The 21,762-nt window shown below is 44.2% G+C and overlaps 1 protein-coding gene across 1 annotated transcript in view; it reads left to right on the top strand.

The window, feature by feature from the left end:
- SEC14L1 (SEC14 like lipid binding 1) overlaps nt 1–21,762 on the top strand; it is a 47,946-nt gene that overhangs the window by 17,152 nt on the left and 9,032 nt on the right. Inside the window, exons 2-8 of the mRNA XM_060080992.1 lie at nt 14,578–14,727; nt 14,842–14,973; nt 16,233–16,361; nt 16,843–17,077; nt 18,555–18,664; nt 20,113–20,302; nt 21,150–21,238. Coding sequence (XP_059936975.1) covers nt 14,578–14,727; nt 14,842–14,973; nt 16,233–16,361; nt 16,843–17,077; nt 18,555–18,664; nt 20,113–20,302; nt 21,150–21,238 — 1,035 coding nt within the window. The remainder of the gene's footprint in view (nt 1–14,577; nt 14,728–14,841; nt 14,974–16,232; nt 16,362–16,842; nt 17,078–18,554; nt 18,665–20,112; nt 20,303–21,149; nt 21,239–21,762) is intronic.

Below are 21,762 nucleotides of genomic sequence, written 5' to 3'. Positions count from 1 at the left end.
TCACGAACCTGCTTATAGTGTGGCTGTGGGGAGGCGGTGCTGGCTCTTTCCCCCTTGCCCACCTTGGTGAGAGCTCTTGGCAGGGTGGGCCCTGGCCTTCCATTCCTGCATCCCTGGTGCCTGCTCTGCAGTGCCTGTCATGGGCACTGGAGCGAATGTTTGTTGAATAAATGATGTTACGAATTTCTCTAGGTTCTTCTTAGAAGTTTTTTTCTTTTCTTTTTGTTTTCTTATACCACAGGTAGTTAATAGGCTTTTACCTTTGGCCAAGGTGTTACTCGATCCCTTTCTTTTTTTTCATATTTAATAGATTTTAGAACAGTTTTAGGTTTACAGAAGATTGAGCAGATAGTACAGAGTTGCTATATACCCCTCTACAGCTTCCCCTATTATTAACATCTTGCGTAGTGTGTTTGTTTTAATTGGTGAGCCAGTGTTTATACGTTATTATTAACTAAAGTCCACTGTCTACATTAGGATTCACGCTCTGTGTAGTACAGGCCTGTGGGTTTTGACAAATGTATAATGTAACGTGTCCACAAGGACAGTGTCCTACAGAGTAGTTTCACTGCCCTGTAACTCCTCTGTGCCCCACCCCTTCATCCCTCCCTTCTCCCATCCAGCACTGGCAGCCCCTGGTCTTTTTCTCTCGGTAGAGTTGCCTTTTCCAGAGCGTCAGATAGGTGGGATCATACAGTCTGCAGCCTTTTCACACAGGCTTCTTTCATTAAACAATAATCATTTAAGTTTCTAGCACATCTTTTTGTGTCTCGATAGCCCATTTCTCTTTGTTGCTGAATAAAACTCCATTGTGTGGATGTACCACACACTGTCTGTTATCCATTCACCTTTCATAGGACATCTTGGTTGCTTCCAGTTTTGGGCAATTATGAATAAAGCCTCTATGCTGCGTTCCTTTTCACTTAACCTTGAGTTTTCCAGCTGTGCTGATGATGGCGAATCAAGCTTCTTTATCAGGAAATACTGGTCACTATTAGAAATGCTTCCCTGAGTTGGCCTGCCAATTAAAACTATACGTATTTATGTTTTTATTGCTTTTTTCAGCTTTATTGAGGTGTAAATGACAAATAATAAACTATATGTTTTAAAAATACATAGTTGGATAAGTTTTGACATGTGTAAACGTGTGAAACCATCACCATAATTATGATAGTACACATATCCATCACCCCAAAAGTGCTTTATGTCCCATTGTAATTTCTACCTCCTTCCCGTACCAGCACACCTCCACCTCAAGGCAACCGCTGATTTGCTTTTTTTTTTTTTTTGATTTGCTTTTTGTTACTATAAATTAGTTTGTATTTCCTAGAATTTTACGGAAATAGAATCATAAACTTTTTTTTTTTTTTGTCTAGCCTCTTTGATTCAGCATAATTATTTTGGATTCATTCATTGTGGATGAAAGTTAGTTCATTACATTGTATTGCTGAAGAGTGTTCCATTATTTGTATACATTGCAGTGGAAAACATAGGCATTAAAAAAAGATAATACTTTTTGATTCAGTAGTACCTTTCTAATATTTTAGATGTTAGAATCAAGAGTAAAACCTATCATTTATTTTCAAGTTAGGATTAATATTTGTAAACTAGAAAACAAAGGGATACTTTTCAGTTGGTAAACCAAAAAAAAAAAAAAAAGAGAAAAAACCAGTTACTGAGGTTATATTCTAGGCAGAAAACAAAACTAGATCTTTAACTCTTGGGGAGCTAGAGAGGGAGGGATACAGTGGGTAAAGTTGGGGGAAGAGTTGAACAGGAAGGGAGCTTGCAGGGGCGGGAGGTGTGGCTTCCAGAGGCAGGCAGGGCCGGTGGCCTGACAGTGGTCCCTCTGCCCCCAGAATCTCTTCAGAAAAGGCCTTTGAGCCACCTCAGTCAGCTGTCCTTGAACGAATTAGCTGATGTTTACCTGTAAGTTGGCTTTATGATTGGTGTGCGTTCAGAGGCTGCCTGTTTTTTAAAAAATTTCCCTCTGATGCCAGAAAATTTTAAATAGGTAGCACAGCCTTCTATTCTGCTTCTAGACAAAAGGCTTTAATTAAAAAAGCCTAGTTGATCAGACAGATTTGAAACTCATACTAGATTCATTTATCAACAAGTACGAATGACTCTTGGGTTTCATGGAGAGAAGAAATTTATCATGAGACTTATTATTTTGGGCATGTGCCGCCACAGCCTTACAGACATTCTAAGGACAGTAACGAGGACAGAGATATGTAGTTGTCAGGTCAGAGTGTTTGCTGCAGATTTCAGTTATTCGTGGTGAGTCAGTCAAGAAGATCAGAGCAACTTCTTGAACTTGAAATGTGGCCACTGAGACTGAGGGACTGAATTTTAATGTTATTTGCTTTTAATTAAATTTAAATAGCCGCATGTGGTTGGTGGCTGCAGGTTATAGAAGAGATGGTTCTGGAGCGCATCTGTTCATTGAGTGGAATGGTAGGAGTTACCCTCATTATTCACATTCATTCTTTCCTCTCCCCTCCTCCCCACTTCCTTTTTTGGGTTAAATGTACATAGTCCAATTTGTGTATGTAAGTTAGATGTGCATTTGTTGGGACCACTCTGTATAATGGAGAACAGTTAGTTAAGTACAAATACAGTAAGTGATGGTCCATTGGTTTCATAGTCCTTTCTATTTTATTTCAAGTTTTTGTCCTTCACAATTTTGACTGGTTGGCATTTAAAATAACTCTTGAATTTTTGTGAGAAAATAATTAAATGGAACCTGTTACAGTTAATCTCTTACTCTTAGATCAGGAGTGGGCACACGATGGCCTGCTGTCTGTTTTTGTACACAAGCTAAAAATCATTCTTACATTTTTTAGCGGTTGGGAAAAATTCAAAAGACTATTTTATGACATGCGAAAAGTATATGAAATTCAAATTTCAGTCTCTATAAATACAGTTTTATTGGAACCCAACTGTACTCAATTTGTTCACATATTGTCTGTGGCAGTTTCTGTCCTCAAAAGGCAGAGTTGAATATTTGCCACAGAGACTGGCCCAGAAAGCTGAAAATATTTACTATTTGGCCCTTCACTTATGGCAAAGGTTTGCTCACCCCTCTCTTAGGTTTTTGAAGGCTTTTATGCAGAAATTGGAAACTTAACTTAAACACCGGACCCTTTGAAAGTTTGATGGTAGAGCATAATCACATGGATTGAAGCTCATTTGTTTGCTTTTTTTTTTTTTTTTAGATGTTGGGGGTAGGAGTTTATTAATTAATTAATTTATTTTTGCTGTGTTGGGTCTTCGTTTCTGTGTGAGGGCTTTCTCTAGTTGTGGCAAGCAGGGGCCACTCTTCATCGCGGTGCGCGGGCCTCTCACTATCGCGGCCTCTCTTGTTGCAGAGCACAGGCTCCAGACGCGCAGGCTCAGTAGTTGTGGCTCATGGGCCTAGTTGCCCCGCGGCATATGGGATCCTCCCAGACCAGGGATCGAACCCGTGTCCCCTGCATTAGCAGGCAGGTTCTCAACCACTGCGCCACCAGGGAAGCCCTTGTTTGCATTTTGAATAATGTATTTATAGGCAGAGGAATTTGTGAATAAATGAATAAAATTTAAAGCACTTGGAGCCACAGTTCCCAAACTGTTCTGAGACACCCCAGAGCACCCCAGTGCTATGGGATATTTTTAATTTTTGAGGAAGCATAGTGATACTCCACATTTCTTAAACACTGCAGATTCCTAGTTCAAGGTAGTTCACGGTTTCAGGATCACACTTCATTTCCTTTGATGGTGTCACATCTTGGTGAAGCTAGGGTTGCAGTGGTTGCTATGCTAAAAGGCAAGTGCCACAGAGGAGTTGGTGTCCAACAGGAAATTAGGGCAGCAGTGTGGTTCCAGCTTGATTCTTAAGAGGTGCACACACCCTCAGGTAATTCTAGTTATTCAGGAATGAAACAAAAACATCTTTTCCTTCAACTTAAGTACATTATTTATTTCACATGGTTACTAAGTTATTAAGACACAAATGCTTTTTAAATGGTTTGGACCTAATAATCTAATAAATGGTATTTCTTTTGGCCTTGGGGCACTGTGAAAAAGTTGCTGAGATTCCAAGGGTGCTGTGAACCGAAATTTGGGAACCTCTGACACAGAACACCAAGTGACAGTGCTTTAAAGGACAGATGACCCCAGATAAGCCAGTCAGAAATGTCATCAATGATTATCTTCAAGAAAATAAACCCACTGGAAGTATGGAGCCCCCAGGGTATTGACTTAGATGTCAATCTTGAGATCTTTCAGAAAGTGACACAGTTGGACAAGTGAGGGTGGCTATAGTTTTCTAACCTAAATTAAAATGCAGAAGATGCAGTTAATCAGGCATACTCATTATCCTTTGAGTTTTATTTGAAAACCCAGTAACTCTGTCAGTCTATTAAATTGTGTTAACAAAAGTTTGCAGGTCGTCTTGCCTGGAAATTCTTGAAGAGGAACACATTACAAGAACTTTGAGGTACAATATTCTGGAAGGCCTTGCTGAGTCACTGCTTTCACGATACAGCATCCACATACGTGTTAGGTTTGGCAAGGAGAGAAGCACAAGAATGTGTGCTCCGTCTTCAACCAGGGCCCACCTGAGACTGGCTTCCTGTTGTGCATTGTATCTAAAGCAAGAGCCCCGTGCTAGTCTTGCTTTAGCCAATGTAAACAAGCCAGTTTGTAAGCAGGCTTAGATGATTCTTTTTCTTCTAAGCAGAATTCTTTGTTTTCCTACTTGTTTTGACCTCATAGCGATGGCTCAGATACTTAGATGCCATGGTACTCTTTGCTGAACATTATAAAATAATAACATGTAGACATTTCCCATGAACCAGGAACAGTTTGTTAGCAGGACACGTGACTGTCGTATGTGCAGTGTAAAATCACAACCACAATTCACTGTATATTGCAGGGAGAGTTCAGGGGGTGGCGGGCACTGTGCAATTATACTTTATGGGCGACGTCCCAGTTCTTTGCTAATATTTGCCTGCTGCTCTGTTGTACCCACTCCTTTGTTTCTTTGCTCACTGATACTTTTTTTTTGCGGGGGGGAGGTCATGAACTAGTGCTTGTTTCTAGGACCCAAAGGATTAGGAAAATTTGTGGTAGAAAATCTTAAAATGGGGGCTTCCCTGGTGGTGCAGTGGTTGAGAGTCCGCCTGCCGATGCAGGGGACACAGGTTCGTGCCCCGGTCCGGGAAGATCCCACGTGCCGTGGAGCGGCTGGGCCCGTGAGCCATGGCTGCTAAGCCTGCACATCCAGAGCCTGTGCTCCACAATGGGAGAGGCCACAACAGTGAGAGGCCCACGTACCGCAAAAAAAAAAAAAAAAAAAAAAATCTTAAAATGGGTAGAACTCTCTAGGAACAACTTGTGTGGCTGTTCGGAACGAGACCATCGCCCTGAATTTGGGTTCAGAGCGCTTCCATCCCACTTGTCATTCAGATCTGCAAGAATGCTGCCTTTTGGAGTAGAGTCAAGTACATGGGCATCACGAACCAGATATTTTAAGAGGTCAAAAACCCTACTACTGGGACTTCCCTGGTGGCGCAGTGGTTAAGAATCCACCTGCCAGTGCAGAGGACACGGGTTTGATCCCTGATCCGGGAAGATCCCACATGCTGCGGAGCAACTAAGCCTGTGAGCCGCAACTACTGAGCCCACGTGCCACAACTACTGAAGCCCGCGTGCTGCAGCTACTGAAGCCCGTGAGCCTAGAACCCGTGCTCCGCAACAAGAGAAGCCACTGCAGTGAGAAGCCTGTGCATCTCAGCAAAGAGTAGCCCCCGCTCACCCCAACTAGAGAAAGCCTGCGCGCAGTGACGAAGACCCAACGCAGCCAAAATAAAACAAAAAACAAAATACAAAGAAACCCTACTACTGTTTTTTTCTTTTTGTATACTATTTTAAAATATCATAGTATGGATAAATCAGATTATTGACCTCTCTGTGGAATTAAAACTTTTTACGTGTGAAGTCTTCTAATTTTGTGGGTAATTTTTACCAGGTCCTTTAGAATTGTGTCACTGTTGCCTGCTAATAGCCGTCTGAAGGCCCGTTAAGGGGCAGGTGGGTGGTAAAGGTGGAGTCCAGTGTGAGTGAAGGGTGGAGGACACAGACGGTCACTGGAAGTGGTGACTTTCCTTCCTGCAGGCCCGACACGCCAATTGGCACAAATGCCCCGAGTCTGTGTGCTGTTTCCCAAGAGAAAAGATGTGGATTTTAGAAGCAGTTCTGAAGTTTCTTATCCTTTAACAAAAATATTTCATGTTTAGGACTGTTGAAGCAAAGGAGTGGATTTATGAGTGAAAGAAACTGATGTGTTGGTGCAAAATTCCCCACGTTTCTTCTCAGTGTTTGCGCATTCCCCCTCTGTTGTGCAGAGTAATGTATGTTGAAATGGCTCATTTATCAAAAGTAAACAGAGCTGGTTTATATCATTGTGCACTGTGAGAGTGCGTGTTGGGAGAAAGGGATACGTTCCTGGTAAAACTGTCTAAAATGTTTGGAGTTGCAAGAGTTTTGGTGCATGGTATGTGAGCAGTGCATTCACCATCTGTTCTTTCAGCTATAATTGTGCCCTCCACAATATTCATCAAAATCACATTTCAACGAGAAGTTTCTAGAAAAGAAATCAACCTCTTATTGGGTTATGTGATCCTCTTAGATGCCCTTTCCTTAGACATTATGGCACCATAGGTTGAACTCAGGTCTTTTCCAGACTAAATATTGCCGCTGGAAAAAGTGTGTTATGTATGGATACCAAGGGGGAAAGGGAGGGGTGGGATGGATTGGGAAATTGGGATTGACACATATACACTATTGATACCATGTATAAACTAGACAACTAATGAGAACATAGTGTATATAGCACAGGGAACTCTACTTACTGCTCTGCAGTGACCTAAATGGGAGGGAAATCCAAAAAGGAGGGGATGTATGCATGTGTGTGGCTGATTCATTTTGCTGTGCAGTAGAAACCAATAGAACATTGTAAAGCAAGTATACTCCAATAAAAATTAATTTTAAAAAAAGTGTGTTATCAGGACCATGGAATTTGAGGTTGTCTAAGATGAAATTCATAATTTAAACTTCAGATATGTTTGATCTTAAAGGGAATGGCTTGGAGTATATTAAATTTTTATATATATCTTTTTAGTTTTAGTATAATCATTATATTTTCTTGTTTGATTTTACCAGTGGGTATCCAGCCTGCTGTTATGACTTGATATATTGGTCTATCTGAAGACTGGTGATTGAGGGAAATGACTTTGGGTTAAATATAGCACTTACTACTATAATTGTGTGTGCCATTTTACCGTTGTTCCTTTGTTGGTCTTGTACTGGTTTGAAAATAGCTAATCTGATAGGGTTGTCAATAAGTATTTGGATGAATGAAGCATATCATGACTAACTGGATTATAACTTTTCTTTAAAAGGGCTCAAATTTCTACAAATTTTGGTTTTATCAATATCTTGTTAAGTATGAACACATTTATTCACAAATGGCCTGTGATTTGGAACCTCGGTTTAGAGGTGGAGTGCGAGGGCCCACCGAGGGCTGAATTCTGAGAAGGTGCAGTGCAGGGCCCCCGGGTTTCCTGGGTACTTGTCACTTTTCACGTCTGGAATTAGCTTGGATGTTTATCTGCTTTTGAGTTTCAGCCGCAGGCGTGGAGCTTGCTGCTGTCGGGGCAGCGACCCCCGCGCTCTAGCTGCTCCCCGGGAACCTGGCAGCCTCCCTGGGGCTCGCCCAGCTCGGCTTCCTTTTCGTTCTGCTCCTGTCCCTCCCACCAGGGATGTTTCCTTCTCTTTAGGTTACTTCTGTAAAGCTGCCCACCCTTGAAGACCCCCGGCAGACGTACTTCCTCCGAGAAGCCTCTGGAACCACCCAGCCGGGGCGTTGTTGTCATACAGCCCCTTCGGTGGTGGCTCACCTCTCCCTGGGGCCTCTCTGCTGCCCTTGTGTACAGTCGTGTGTTTCTGTGTTTTCCACTCGAGTGTTTTCCAGAACCTTAGCCTAGGGGCTGCGTTATGGTAGGCCCTCTTTACGTAGCTGTTGTTTTGAGACTCCGTGAATTGTAGAAATATAACTCTGAGGGACTTTGGTCAACTTGCCATGTTTTCTTGATATGTTGTATATTTCTTTGAACACTGGCAACTTCTAAGAGAGACTTAAGCCATGTTTAGCTTTTTCACTTACTGATTCTTTCCAGGGTAGAACCCTATCTGTTCATGAGGGTCAAGTCTGGTGCCACAGGATAGCCAAGTTGAGGGAAAGCAACTGGCTTAGTTTGTTGGCTAAATTGGGTATGAACATAGTTCAATTTAAAGGTAGGTTCTTTAAATGGAATTTCTTTTAAATGGGTTTTCCTGGCACTGTGCAATGTTAAGCTCATTAATTCACAAGTTGAAATGTCTTCACTAAAATATGGTTTTCTTTAGCACAGTACTAGCTTTTAATATGTCACAATTGCATTCAGAGGTTGGTTAAAAACCGAAAGTACTGTTGCCAAGCTCCCAAATTGCAGGCTCAGAAATCCCTTTTGAAAGAGGAAGAGTGGGTGTAGGAAGGTAGGCGGGAGTTGTTACCCAGAAGCAACTCTCCTCTCAGGGGCAAGTGGAAAAGGCTTTAGTGCTGCTTTTACCATTGAAATGATTGCTAAGTTAGACAAAAAGAGTGAGCAAATGACTACAATGCTTGTTTCTCTTCCAAAAGTAATTTTTCCTTTTAAGAGGCGGGGACGTCAAAGAACATTTCTCCCCCCTGAAGAAATTACTTCTGGAAGAGTTACTTTTGTTCGGCCTTTCTTTTTTTTTTCTGTTTTTTTTTGTGTGTGTGTGCAGTATGCGGGCCTCTCACTGTTGTGGCCTCTCCCGTTGCGGAGCACAGGCTCCGGACGCGCAGGCTCAGCAGCCATGGCTCACGGGCCCAGCCGCTCCGCGGCATGTGGGATCCTCCCAGACCGGGGCACGACCCCGTGTCCCCTGCATCGGCAGGCGGACTCTCAACCACTGTGCCACCAGGGAAGCCCTGTTCGGCCTTTCTTGATTTTTGTATTTGTTAAATATTGAGTGTGATTAGGAAATGACTTGATAATATTGCAGATAGTTGGCAAAAAAAGAAGAAGACATTTGAAAGTTACCTCTGCTCTTCTGACGCAGTGATTGGAACCTGGTGAGCGTTGAAACATGGGGTTCTTCCTCACTTCTGTCCTAGAGATTTCTTCCTGCGGAGATAAAATTGAAGGCCTGCTAGCGTGGGCTCTTTGGCCCAAACAGGGTTTTATAAAAATAGGGAAGCTTCATAAAATCCGGATTGCTGGCTTCTCTTGAAAAACCATAAGCTGGAGCTCCCTGGGCCTGCGTCTCCGCCGAGCTGCAGTGAATGGCCGCGGGCAGGAGGCCCCACAAGGAGGAGCAGGTGCGCCTTGGGCAAACCTAAAATTTGTGTACATTTTCACGTATAAAATGGGACAATGTTGTATTTAATCAGTTACTTGCAAAAGCACCGTTGGTTTACACGTGGACTTTTCCCCCCAGGGTTACCTTTTCCTATTAATATTTTCCGCAACTTTCTATTTTGAAAAATTTCTATTAAAAAAAAGTTGAAAAAGGGACTTCTCTGGTGGTCCAGTGGCTAAGGCTCTGCGCTCCCATTGCAGGGGGCCTGCAGTGGGAGCGCAGAGCCTTAGGGATCGAACCAGGGTTCGATCCCTGGTCAGGGAACTAGATCCCACATGCAGCAACTAAAGATCCTGCATGCTGCAACAAAGATCCTGTGTGCCGCAACTAAGACCGAGCGCGGCCAAATAAATAAATAAATATTTTTAAAAAGCCAACAACAAATGTCATTAAAAAAAAAGTTGATAAAGTATAGCGAGTACCTGTATACATTTCACCCAGGTAAATTAACACATTTGCTTTATCTCGCTTTTTCACACACATACACACCATTTTTTTTTTTTGGCAGAACCATTTGAAAGTAAGCTGAGTATTAACACTCTTTCCCTAAATACTGAAGAACAGACATCCTCCTACATAACTGTCATCATTATCACACCTGAGAAAGTTGACACTGATAGAATAATATTATTTAATATGGAGTACATAGAGCTATTTTTATTCCAATCCAGGAACCAGCACAGCATTGCATTCCATAGTCCTGTCTCTTCAGTTGTCTTTATTCTAGACACTTCCCTGCTTTCTTTGTTCACCTTTCAAGACATGGACAGTTTCTCTTTTTTAAGAGTCCAGGCTGGTTATTTTGTAGAATATTCCATAATTTGGATTTGTCTGATTGCTCCCCATGATTAGCTTTAGTTTGCTGTTTGCGTCGTGGGGACTTCGTGGGTTTGTGTGTGCTTCCATTGCAACCATTGGGTTGTCAGATTGTCCCAAGTTCAATCGTTTGGTTAAGGTGATGTCTACTAGATCTTTCCCTTATAGAGGTACCGTTGTGCCTTTGTCACTAATGATCGGCAGGACGATAATTTGAGACTGTGGTATCTTCCAACAACTACCTTTCTGTAGCAACCATTGATGATCCTTGCCTGAATCAGTTATTATAAATTGATAGTTGCAGAATGATGATTTTTCTAATTCTGTCATTCCTTCTATAATTACTAGGTGATCTTTTTCTGTAAAATTTCCTCCCCTGCCCATTTTTCTTGAGGATCACTCTATGATTTATAAAGCTTTACCACCTTTTTTCTTTCTGGTGCTCAAATTATCCCGGGATTGGCAAGTGGAACCCCTTCAGGCTGGTTCCCCATCAGTCGTTGAGCACTTCCTTGATCTCTGGTAAGAAATACTTCAGACTAACCTTGACCTTTCCTTGCTCCAGACTTGTGATCAGCCATTTCTCCAAGGAGCACAGCTTCCTTTTTAGTAGAGAATGGTATTTAGGAAACAAGATCTGGATGCCAAGTTTGCTCATTGCAACTGAGGTGTCATCACTTCTAGGCCCTTCCTATGGATAGAGCTAGAGCATATATTAATGTTTTTAATAAAATCAGAATGCTGCTATTTTTCAGAGGCTTCAGAAACTTTATAGGTTGTAGTTCATGCTGAAGAACTAGGGTACTGGTATCCTAAGCAGTTTCAGAGACGAAAGTTTTGTCAACTTCTTGCAGTCTTCCTTTTCCTTAACCCTCTAGAAAGTTAGGGTTTTCTATGCTAACTGCACGCAGGACTCATTAACCTCACATATCTCTGAAAGATAGGCCAGGGTAAGTGAGCACAGAAGCAAAAAGCTGGATTCATTGGTTTATTTAGGAAGCTTTTATTCCGTATTTCAAAAAATGTTTATTGAACAGTGACTCTCTTCTTACTAGGCATTCAGTAAGGTCCTTGTTCTCCTGGATAATCAAAGAGAAGGACTTGGCCTCTGCCCTGTGGCTGAGTGTCACCCTGCATCTGGTGGCAGGGTGACGGATGTGGAGGGAGGAGGGTAGATGCTAACTAACCACTTTCCACAACGACAGAGCTTTGGAGAGGAGCATACCGATTCCTGGGTTAGCGGCTCGTTGGCCTGGATGCCTCAGATGCCATTTGGTTGGGGCCTACCGAGGTAAAAATGAATGTCTCTGCAAACATGGGGGATAATTTTACAGGGAATGGAAATTTTTTACTATGTTTTAAATTCAGGGCTCGCTTGTGTGGGTAATGCCTTGTGCTGACCACTCTATTTCAAGAATTTAAAGATGTGGGTATTTTGAAAATGATATATAATAGGTCCTTAAATAGGAGAGATCCGAGCCTGGGTTGTTTCTTGCTAAGTGCTTACTCTACCTTTTATGTAACTTAAAAAGAAATTGTTTTGTTTGAAGCCCTTGTATTCTCAATTTCTTGATATGTCATAGTGCTGGAATGGACAAAGCCAGTTTTTTTTTTTTTTTTAATGTAGTAACATTTAAAAGTCAGTTTAGACAGTGTCAGTGTGTAGAACAAATGATAGTCAGCAATTTTTTTTCTAGAATTGTTTGTGTGTGCAGTACTTAATACTAACAAATTTTAGGGCCTCATGGAGGCCTAAATTATCTATGTTACAATCTCAGCAGCTGAATAAACTTCTTAAATGTTGTTTATTATAATATGCATTAAGAGAATTATCGTGTGATTTATCATCCCATGGTAGCGGTCACGGAATTCAGAATATATTTGAATGGTGGGGAGTATATAAGTATGAAGAATATATTTTCAACTCCCAAAGTAAAAACATTTAAAAAGCAAATGTAATTGGTCACCATGTGGGTTTTGCCTCCCTTCCTGACCATCTGGTCACATGGTGGCGTTCCCTCCTTCCCTGAAGAAGAGGGCGGGGCCTTCTGTTGGTCCTGGTCTCCCCACCCCCCACCCCCGTTGTGCTCTCGGGGCCTGGCTACGTGGCTGGTGCTGAGCAGGGATGTTCCTTGTCACGGCGTCACTGCAGGCCCCCATTTCCCTCCTCTGCCTGCTGTGGTTCTGTGCTCACACCCCGAGGTATCCTCGAAGTCGCGCTCCTGGGTTCACTTTCCTGGAAATGCTCTCCCCTCATCACTGACTATGAACAGCCCTTTCCATGCTTTGAGGCCCGGTGTAAATGCCTCCTCTCCCTGGAAGCCTTCCGAAGCCTCTGTCCCTCTGTTCCTCTAAGCTGTGTGTTTTCTTCTCCTTAAGCCCTTACAGCACTTGCTTATTCTTAGGACACTCTTGTGTATTTCCCTGACACCGTTTCCCGAACTGTCTGCTTCCTCTTCCCCTTCCTCCCATGTTGCCTAGCTTGGTACAGTATAAATATATAGACAGCAGGAGGGCAGCATACATTTTTCAGATTGGGGTAACTTTATAATGTTACAGAGAGAAGATGAGATACCAGAAAACTGAGAATTACTTGGAATGAAATGGTCGTGAACATCCTGGGTGGAGGAATTGCTAGGTCACTCTGGTGTTTTACGGGGTCTTCTGTGAGCGCTCATGTGATGAGTATACTTACATCCAAATGGTCGAGCCTGTTGAAGGGGAACGTCAGGTAACTTCTCCAAGAAGGCCAATTTTTTTAGTATGATGGTGCTCTGAAACTACTTGCACCTTGTTAGAAGTGCAGTCAGAGCAATCTGTGCCATTTCCACACTTTCATTAATCTTTCCACACCGTAAATTTCTTCCTTAAATCTGTGCTTGGTTGTCACTAATTTAAGATGGGGTGTAAGATGGGGTGTCTCAATTCCCCTTGCTCCCGTTTCCACTCCCGCATAAGAGGGGTGTGGCGTCTGTCAACCTAACACGACAACAGCTCACGGTCCCGTCCCTTATTATAGGGGGGCCAGAGCTGCGAGGCAAGCCCTGGGCTTCCCTTTTCACGTTTCTTCTTACAGCCAGACACTTGTCATCGCGTGCCCTATGGTTTCCTGTTTTTGCGCGCCTGTGATCCTTTGGATGGCTTAGGTTTTCGTGTGAATTCAACAGTATCTTTAGTTCAGTAATCTTCACAGATTGCTACAGAGCAAACTAAATCTGGTGCCTAAGTACATTCTCTAAAAGTTTGGATGAATTATGCAGCAAGTCTTTTTCTTTCTTTTTTCTAAATTAAGTTTTTTTCATTTTGAGATAATGGTAGACTCGTAGTATATTAATAACATGTTATTCCCAAGGAATATTATGGAGAGATTCCATGTGCTCTCTACCCATCTTCCCCAAATGGTAACATCCAGGGAAACTGTTGTACATCATCACAACCAGGATATTGACATGATGCAGTCAAGACAGAACATCTCCCAAGTGCCCCCCGTCTTGTTGCCCTATTATAGTCACACCCACTCCCCTCCCACCCCCCACCCTTCTTTAACCCTGGCAACCACTCATCTGTTCTCCATTTCTATAATTTTGTCATTTCAAGAATGTTAAAGAAATGTTTAAGTTCACGATTCAATTTGATATAGTTTTTATGTAAGGTGTGGGGTTAGGTCGAGGGGTTGAGGTCTTTTTTTTTTGCCTGTGGGTGTGTATTTCTCCAGTAATATGTGTGAAAAGGCCATCCTTCTTCCATCGAATTGCTTTTGCAGCTTTGTTAAAAAAAAAAAGTCAGTTGGGCATGTTTGTGTGGGTCAGCTTGTGGCTCTCTGCTCTGTCCGTTGACCTGTGTGTCTTTCCCTCCACCCGTGCACAAAGCCTGCATTCCTGTAGCCGTGTAGTAAGCTTTCATACCGAGGAGAGGGATGCCTCCCAATGTGGTCTTCTTTTTCAAAATTGTTTTGGCTATTTTCATTCTTTCTCCTTTCCATATAAATTTTAAAATCTTGTCTATAAGCTACAGAAGAAAATCTTGCTGTGATTTTGATAGGAATTATGTTAAAACTCTGTATCCATATGGGGAAAATTGACGTCTTTACTATATTGAGTCTTCCAGTCCATTAACGTTGAATGTCTTTTTCTTTTTAAAATAATGAAAGCTTAAGGTGTAAAGATGAAGATAGCTGTGATGTAACGTGTTGCCATGTATTAAGAGGTGATTTTATTCCAGGGAGACTATCAATGACAGACTGTCAGGTTGCATCTTTGTTCAATTCCTTTTTAAAAATTTTATTCGTAGGCCTATGAAAGGAGGTTCCCTACGTGTCCTTTGATTCCGATGTTTGTGGACAGTGACACTGTGAATGAATTCAAGAGTGAAGATGGGGCTGTTCATGTTATAGAAAGGCGCTGCAAACTGGATATAGATGCCCCTAGACTGTTGAAAAAGGTAACTGAAAAGGACACCTTAAAAGGCAGTCCCCCCAAAACCAAAATGAATTTATGCTTATAGCTTCTGTTGCTCTTGTTATTAACCCGTTTTCTTTCTGTTTCTGTTTTAAAGATTGCAGGAGTCGATTATGTTTATTTTATCCAGAAAAACTCACTGAATTCTCAGGAACGTACTTTGCACATTGAGGCCCGTAATGAAACGTTTTCTAACCGTGTCATCATCAACGAGTACTGCTGCTACAGCGTGAGTAACCGGCGCTCAGGCAGAGGCACAGAGCGTGCTGGCGCGGAGCTTCTGAGAGTTGTTTGGCCACTGCTTTAAGCAGTGCGTGAGGGCTGCCTTTGTCTGAGAGGGCAGTTCTTCATCACGTAAAGTCACTGGTTTCTGATGCGCGGGAGCGGCAGGTGTGCTGTACTGCAGGGTGGATCACATTGTCGCAGTTTAGGTGGCCAAGTGGTGGCCTGACTTGTTCTTTAATGCTAATATGCCACGTCTTTTCTGGCCACTCTAACACTTTAGAGATGTGTATTGAGGGACCCAGGCTACTGTGTCCCCCGAAGATTGGAGCCGAGTGTGTTTATCTGCCCCCCCGTCTTCACTGCTCACCACCCTGTTTCAAGAACTTCTCTGACCAGATTACTGGGAAAACCTAATAGGTCTCTCTGCTTCCACCCTTACTATCCTACAGTGTATCCTCCACACTGAATCCAAAGTGATCCATTTAAAGTATGTCAGATCATGTCATGCTTTCTTTGGGCTCAAACCCCTGCAGTGTCTCTGCATTTCACTCAGAGGAAAAGCCCAGAGGCCTTGCAGTGGCTTACGAGGCCCTGTTTTCTCCTAATCTCTCCTCTGCTGTCCTGCCTGCCTTGGGCACAGCCTGCCCGCTGTCTCGCTGACTGTGGCCGCGTAGGCGAGCTTCCCGAAGGACCTCTGCTCCTTCTGCCCCCAGAGCTCCGCTTGACTCCTGTCCTTACCTCCTTCCAGCTTCGCTCAGATCTCCCCTTCTCGAGGAAGCCATCCCTGAGCACCCTATTCAGTTCTGTAACCTGGCCTCCATTCCTTTTAACCCTGCATCAACTTTCCTTTTTTCCATAGTGCTTATCTTGCAACAATGATATAATTTCTTACCTGTATGTTTATGGCCAATTGTCAGTCTCCCCCTGCTAGACTGGAAGCTTCACAAGGCAGGGATCTTGGTTTTGTTCATGGTGGAGAACATGGCTCGATGAATATGGTGAATGAATGAATAAATGAATGACTGAACCAAGAACGAAAATGAAGCTCTCCTTCTAGTAGTCACTTTTAGACTCTTTTAGAAACATTATTTGAGCCTTTTCATGAATTTGAACCTCTCTGTGTAATTTTTCCATCCGCTGTTTTCATGATAATAACATCGTTAGTAAAATAAGCGTTTTTCCTGGGTACCAGTTGACTGAGGAGCAAATGATATTCTCAGTTGTCAGTATAATCAGTGGGAATACTTTCTCTTTTGCCTGCAGGTTCACCCTGAAAATGAAGATTGGACCTGTTTTGAACAGTCTGCAAGTTTAGATATTAAATCTTTCTTTGGTTTTGAAAGTACAGTGGAAAAAATTGCAATGAAACAGTATACCAGCAACATTAAAAAAGTGAGTCTGTCTTGGGATTTTAAGGAAGAGGGTGGGCGGGAGTCTCTTCCGGAGGCTGGGAATGGGTTAGTCAGGGCTCCCGGGGGTGGAAGGGGTGGGCGGGGCTGCAGGTGACGCTGGTCGCTGGGGGACGGAGGAGGAGGGGTCTGTATCAGTATGGGATTAGGAGTGCTTTCTGAAGGCTTGTTTTAAATGCTACTGGAAAGCATTCGGATTGAGACACAAAGCACATGTTGAGTACCAGTGTGGTAAATCAGTGCTTTTAACTAGTTATATAAAAAATTCCATCTTAGATATGATGTCCTAGACCTTTAGAGAAGAGGAAGTAAGATTATGAAAAAAAAAAAACCCACAAAGGCATTTGGCTTTTCTTTTTCCTATTTATGTAACTCAGTTTTTATCACGGTTTTAAAAACCCGTGAGGGATGAATAATTTGAAAGCTCAGTATATACTAACTGTAAAACCGCTTTTGCTTCAAAGGGAAAAGAGATCATTGAGTACTACCTTCGTCAGCTAGAAGAAGAAGGCATCACGTTTGTGCCCCGCTGGACTCCACCTTCCCTTGCACCCTCTTCAGAGATGTCCTCATCCTGCAAGAAACCAGCAGCGCCGTTGGCTGTAGTGGTCCCAGACCCTGCGCTAAAGGAAGGGCTGAGCAGTGAGCCCCTCAGCACCCCGAGTGGGGTGCCCGAGCCCGCGGCTGGGACCCCTGACGGTGAGTCTGAGAGAGGCTTCGCTCTTAGAGCAAGACTCCAGGCTTACCTCGACCCATTGCCTCTCGGGACGCTTAGAGGTTACACGAACAGAAAATTGATCTTGTTACTGTCCCCTTTCCTCTGGCTTATATAACACGTTGATTTTATTTTTCTCTTAGAATGAAGAAACTTCCTTCTAAGAAAAAAATGTTTTTCTTATTTTTATGAGTTTATAAAAAATGGGCAGGAAGGGGCATATCAAGTTATTCTTTTTTTTTTTTTTTTTTTTTTTTTTTTTTTTGCGTTACGCGGGCCTCTCACTGCTGTGGCCTCTCCCGTTGCGGAGCACAGGCTCTGGACGCGCAGGCTCAACGGCCATGGCTCACGGGCCCAGCCGCTCCGCGGCATGTGGGATCTTCCCAGACCGGGGCACGAACCCGTGTCCCCTGCATTGGCAGGCGGACTCTCAACCACTGCGCCACCAGGGAAGCCCTCAAGTTATTCTTTTATTGAGACCAGGAAATGTTTTTCATTTTAGTTGAAGGTATCTTCAGGGAATTGTAAGGTAGGAACTGATCTTTTTAACACAATTATATCATCACCAAACACATTTTAGGCTTACTAGGTTCAAGGCACTGTTCTAAGCACTTTATGAATGTTCACTCATTTCATAATCGTTCCTTTTAGGTAGGAAATGCTTATTGTCCTCATTTTATACATGAGTTAACTAAGGCTCAGTGGCAAGCTCCACCATGCCGTGCCACCTTTCTTGTGCGTTATGCCCGTGCGTGCGCGCGCACACATGCACACACACCCCTTTTTTATTTCTCAACCTTGTGCCCATTGTAAAATAAGAAAATACAAGAAATTCTGCCCTCATAAGTTTTGTTGAATTATTGGCATTTATCTTTCCATCCGTTCTTCTCTGTGGCTCAACTGTGCCCTTGGTTACTTTTCAACAGGTGGCAGGTGGCAGGTATTTTAGTTAGTTTGGCAATATGTTTTATTTTTCACTTTGGGAATTTTTCTTTGCTATGCTTAATTTGAAATCTCATTCTTCCAGTTTATGTTACCTCATGAGGAAGATTTCTTGTGTTCTTGAACAGACAAAATAGGTCTAGATCCACTTGTTTTATTTCATAGTTTTATATGATGTGCGTCCTCCTCATGTAACTTTGAATTAAGTATCATTAAATATCTGTAACAGCCGTCATTCTGTCATGAATAGAGTTGATATTTTGCAAACAGAGTAGATCTGGTGGTAGTCGGGGGGGTGTAAAGGAATCGGCACGTTTCTATGTGGCTCTGGCAGTGATTGGGCTTAAAGACTGTCATTGGGGGTCTCTGGGGTGGCTGGTTAGAGTCCCCCTTCCTTGTGGTTCAGTCACCTTTCAGACGCCGGGACCACACAGGAACGTCACCAAGCAGGAGGACTTTGGAAGCCTTCGAGCTTCAGTGTTGTTTGTTGTAAATGATGTCCTGTAATTTATATTCCAGACAAACTAGACGCAGACTACATCAAGAGATACCTGGGTGACCTGACTCCACTGCAGGAGAGCTGCCTGATCCGGCTTCGCCAGTGGCTCCAGGAGACCCACAAGGGCAAAGTGAGAATTCACACTCATGTGCAGGGGTGCTGTTGTGAAACCTCGGATCCCTGGTCCTGTTCATAGTGACTCGGAGCAAATGTGCCTGATTGTCATAGCTGGGAATGTCCCTTCTAGTCTAAAAGGCATTGAATCCGTATCCCTGTGTGTGGCACCTGAGTCCTTCGTGGCAAGTTATGATGCCCTGCTGTGTATAATTAGCTGTACTTTTGTAGATGTTACAGAGGATGGGCTTGCTGAAAAACAATTATACGTCAATTTGCAAAGCAATATTGTGTTCCAAGTATTCATACATTTTAATTTTCAGAAGGTTTGGAAGTGGTTCACAGATTATTCAGAGGTTAGAACTGTTTGGGCTTTGATTTTGAGGTTTTTGGTAAGCAGCCTCATAAGGAATTAGACTTCTGTAATCCTCCAGCTGATGGGGACTAGTGTGGAGCAGAGGCAGATTTGTGTGTCGGGGAAGTCACTCACTCGCTGGCCTGCTCTCTACGTCGGTCAGTCTCGGTCACTAGCGCCCAACATCGGAGGACCGTTTGTATTAGTTACTGAGAACACAGCCCCTGTGGTGAGAGCTGCCATTTGTTGCGTGCTGACCGTGCACCAGACTCTCTTTTAAGATCTTAATTAAATCCTCCCAGCAGCCCTATGAGGTGGTACTGTTTTTATCACCCCTGTGGTGCACACAGAGAAGTTCAGTAACTTGCCCAGGGTCTTACATCTAGTGAGTGGTGGGCTGGGGTTTGAAGCCAGGCCTTTTGGTCCTGGAACCGACATTCCTAGCCACTTCCTGGTAACGGTGGTCCTTTCTGAGAGAAGGTGATGCCATCTCAGTGCTTTATTTTCCCAGGAGTGGGGTAGTTAGGGGGTGCCAACCACACGCCCCCCATCTGTGCACCAGCAGCGTGAGGCAGTGAGTGCGTGGCCGGGGTCAAGGGCAGCCAGTCCATGGGAGACCCAGACACAGCCTTGGCCTTGTGTTTTACTTAGGGAAGCCGACCTGTCGAACTTGTCGATTGCCAGGAGCGGAACCTGGAGAAGGTTCCTGTGTGTCAGGACACCAGCACCACTACCAAAACCAACAACAGTGTTTTGTGTTCTGGGTTTTTATTTACGTGTAATATACACACAGAAAAGTGCACAGATCATAATAACTCGTAGGTTAGCTCAGTGAATTGAAGCATCTGGTGTTTAAGAAATTACTTATGCCTTCACTGTACTTTGCTGAAACTAAAATGGGAATAGCATGAAGATTATTCAGACTAATCATGCTGATTTTCTAAAGCATTAAGGAACGTGTTTCTGGTAATGGCTAATTTTACATAGTGCGATAGTGCAGCTCGCTGCTGATAAGAAGTGAGACTTTCAGAGTCTTATTCCGTTGGTAACTTGGTTTTTCCCCTTAGCAGCTTTTAACATTGCTTAGAAACATCTCTTTCTCTCAACAGATCCCGAAAGATGAGCATATTCTCCGGTTCTTGCGCGCCCGGGACTTCAACATAGACAAAGCCAGAGAGACCCTGTGTCAGTCTCTGACCTGGCGAAAGCAGCACCAGGTGGACTACATCCTCGACACCTGGCAGCCTCCCCAGGTCCTTCAGGACTACTACGCGGGAGGCTGGCACCATCACGACAAAGGTAGCTGGGAACTTGGCATCGGGACACGCGTAGGGACAGGCGGGCCTGTGGGTGTGCTGCCCCTCCCTCCCCCGGCTTGAGCACGTGGATGCCCGTTTCGCCGCCGCCGCCGCCACCCTGGGGGTGCCCGTAGAGCGGAAGGAAGGGCCTGAGGCTGCTGCTCCCTCACCGCTCTCGCTGCCCTCGGGCAGCCTGCTCTACTGCGTTCCTTAGTTGTGTGGAGTTTGACTTTATTTAAAAAACTTTGAAGGCAGAGATTTCTCAGGAGCACAGTGCTAGGAGAGGTACTTCCCAGTGACTTAACCCCTGCAATATCTGTAAAAACGTGTAGCCAGGTTTTGCACATCAGAATTTCAGCTCTACCTGGAGAGTGAACAAAACTTAAACCAAGAACAGTGATCCCTAAAATGAATGATTGGGTGTGCGTGGGTTGGTTGGATTACCCTGCACACGGCGCCCTGCAGGACAGCCTGCGCCGTCGAAAGGCGAGCCCGGTGCTTCCTGACTCAACTTGGTGGCGGGTGGAGTGGGGTCACGGCTGAGCCCGGCGATGGCCGCGGTGTGTGTGGTAGAGCCGGACGGAGGACAGAGTTCCGCTGGGCCCCCTCGCTCCGTGCAGAGCGTCTCCGGGGCCCTGCTTATAAGCTGCTCCGTCGGCTGGCTTTGGTGGGGCAGAGTTGCGGGGGCCCTGTGGGCACCACAGAAGGCCGCCGCTGCTTCTCAGTGGGAGAGCACTTGAAGCTCCTTTGGAACTTGGGTGAGCCCGTCTCCCTGTCAGGGCCTCAGAGCTGTGTCCCCAGCTTCATGTCAGGAATGGCGCTCACAACGCCTGTCCTTCCCCCTGCAGACGGGCGGCCCCTCTACGTGCTCAGGCTGGGGCAGATGGACACCAAAGGCTTGGTGAGAGCCCTCGGCGAGGAGGCCCTGCTGAGATACGTGAGTGCTCCCTGCAGAGGACACCAGGCTCCACTGTGGCTTCACTTTCTTTCTCTGCCCGCAGGGGTGGGCGAGGACAGCTGTCCTGTTGCAACAGCATGTTTTACTTTCATAATTAGAAAGGAAGATCTATTAATATATTTCAAAAACTTCAAAAGAGAGCACAAAAATTATAAAAGTGTTTTTCACGGTGGGGCAGCATGAACAGAAAAATCAGTATAGCCCCTTGAGAGGGTACGGGGAGCTGGTCCTGAGTCGCCTTTTCCTTTCCCACTGACTTGGGCACCCCCCTCCCACCCTCGCTCTCTTTTTAAGATGCCCCTCAGATCGGACCTCTTAATAGCACTCTCTCCACTGGCACGTCCGTGATCCAGGCTCTTAGCATCTTTCATCAGGGCTACTTCCCTGTCTCCTTCCCTGTCTCCCTGACCCCTTCCAGGGCAGCTTCCACCACGTGGGCAGCTATAAAGAGAAGAATATTGTCCTTAAATTAGAAACGAACAAGCAAAAACTTTAAAAGGCAT

Source organism: Mesoplodon densirostris, chromosome 18 (genome assembly GCF_025265405.1).
Source record: "Mesoplodon densirostris isolate mMesDen1 chromosome 18, mMesDen1 primary haplotype, whole genome shotgun sequence".
NCBI lineage: Eukaryota > Metazoa > Chordata > Mammalia > Artiodactyla > Ziphiidae > Mesoplodon > Mesoplodon densirostris.
This window is presented reverse-complemented; position numbering and strand designations above follow the sequence as displayed.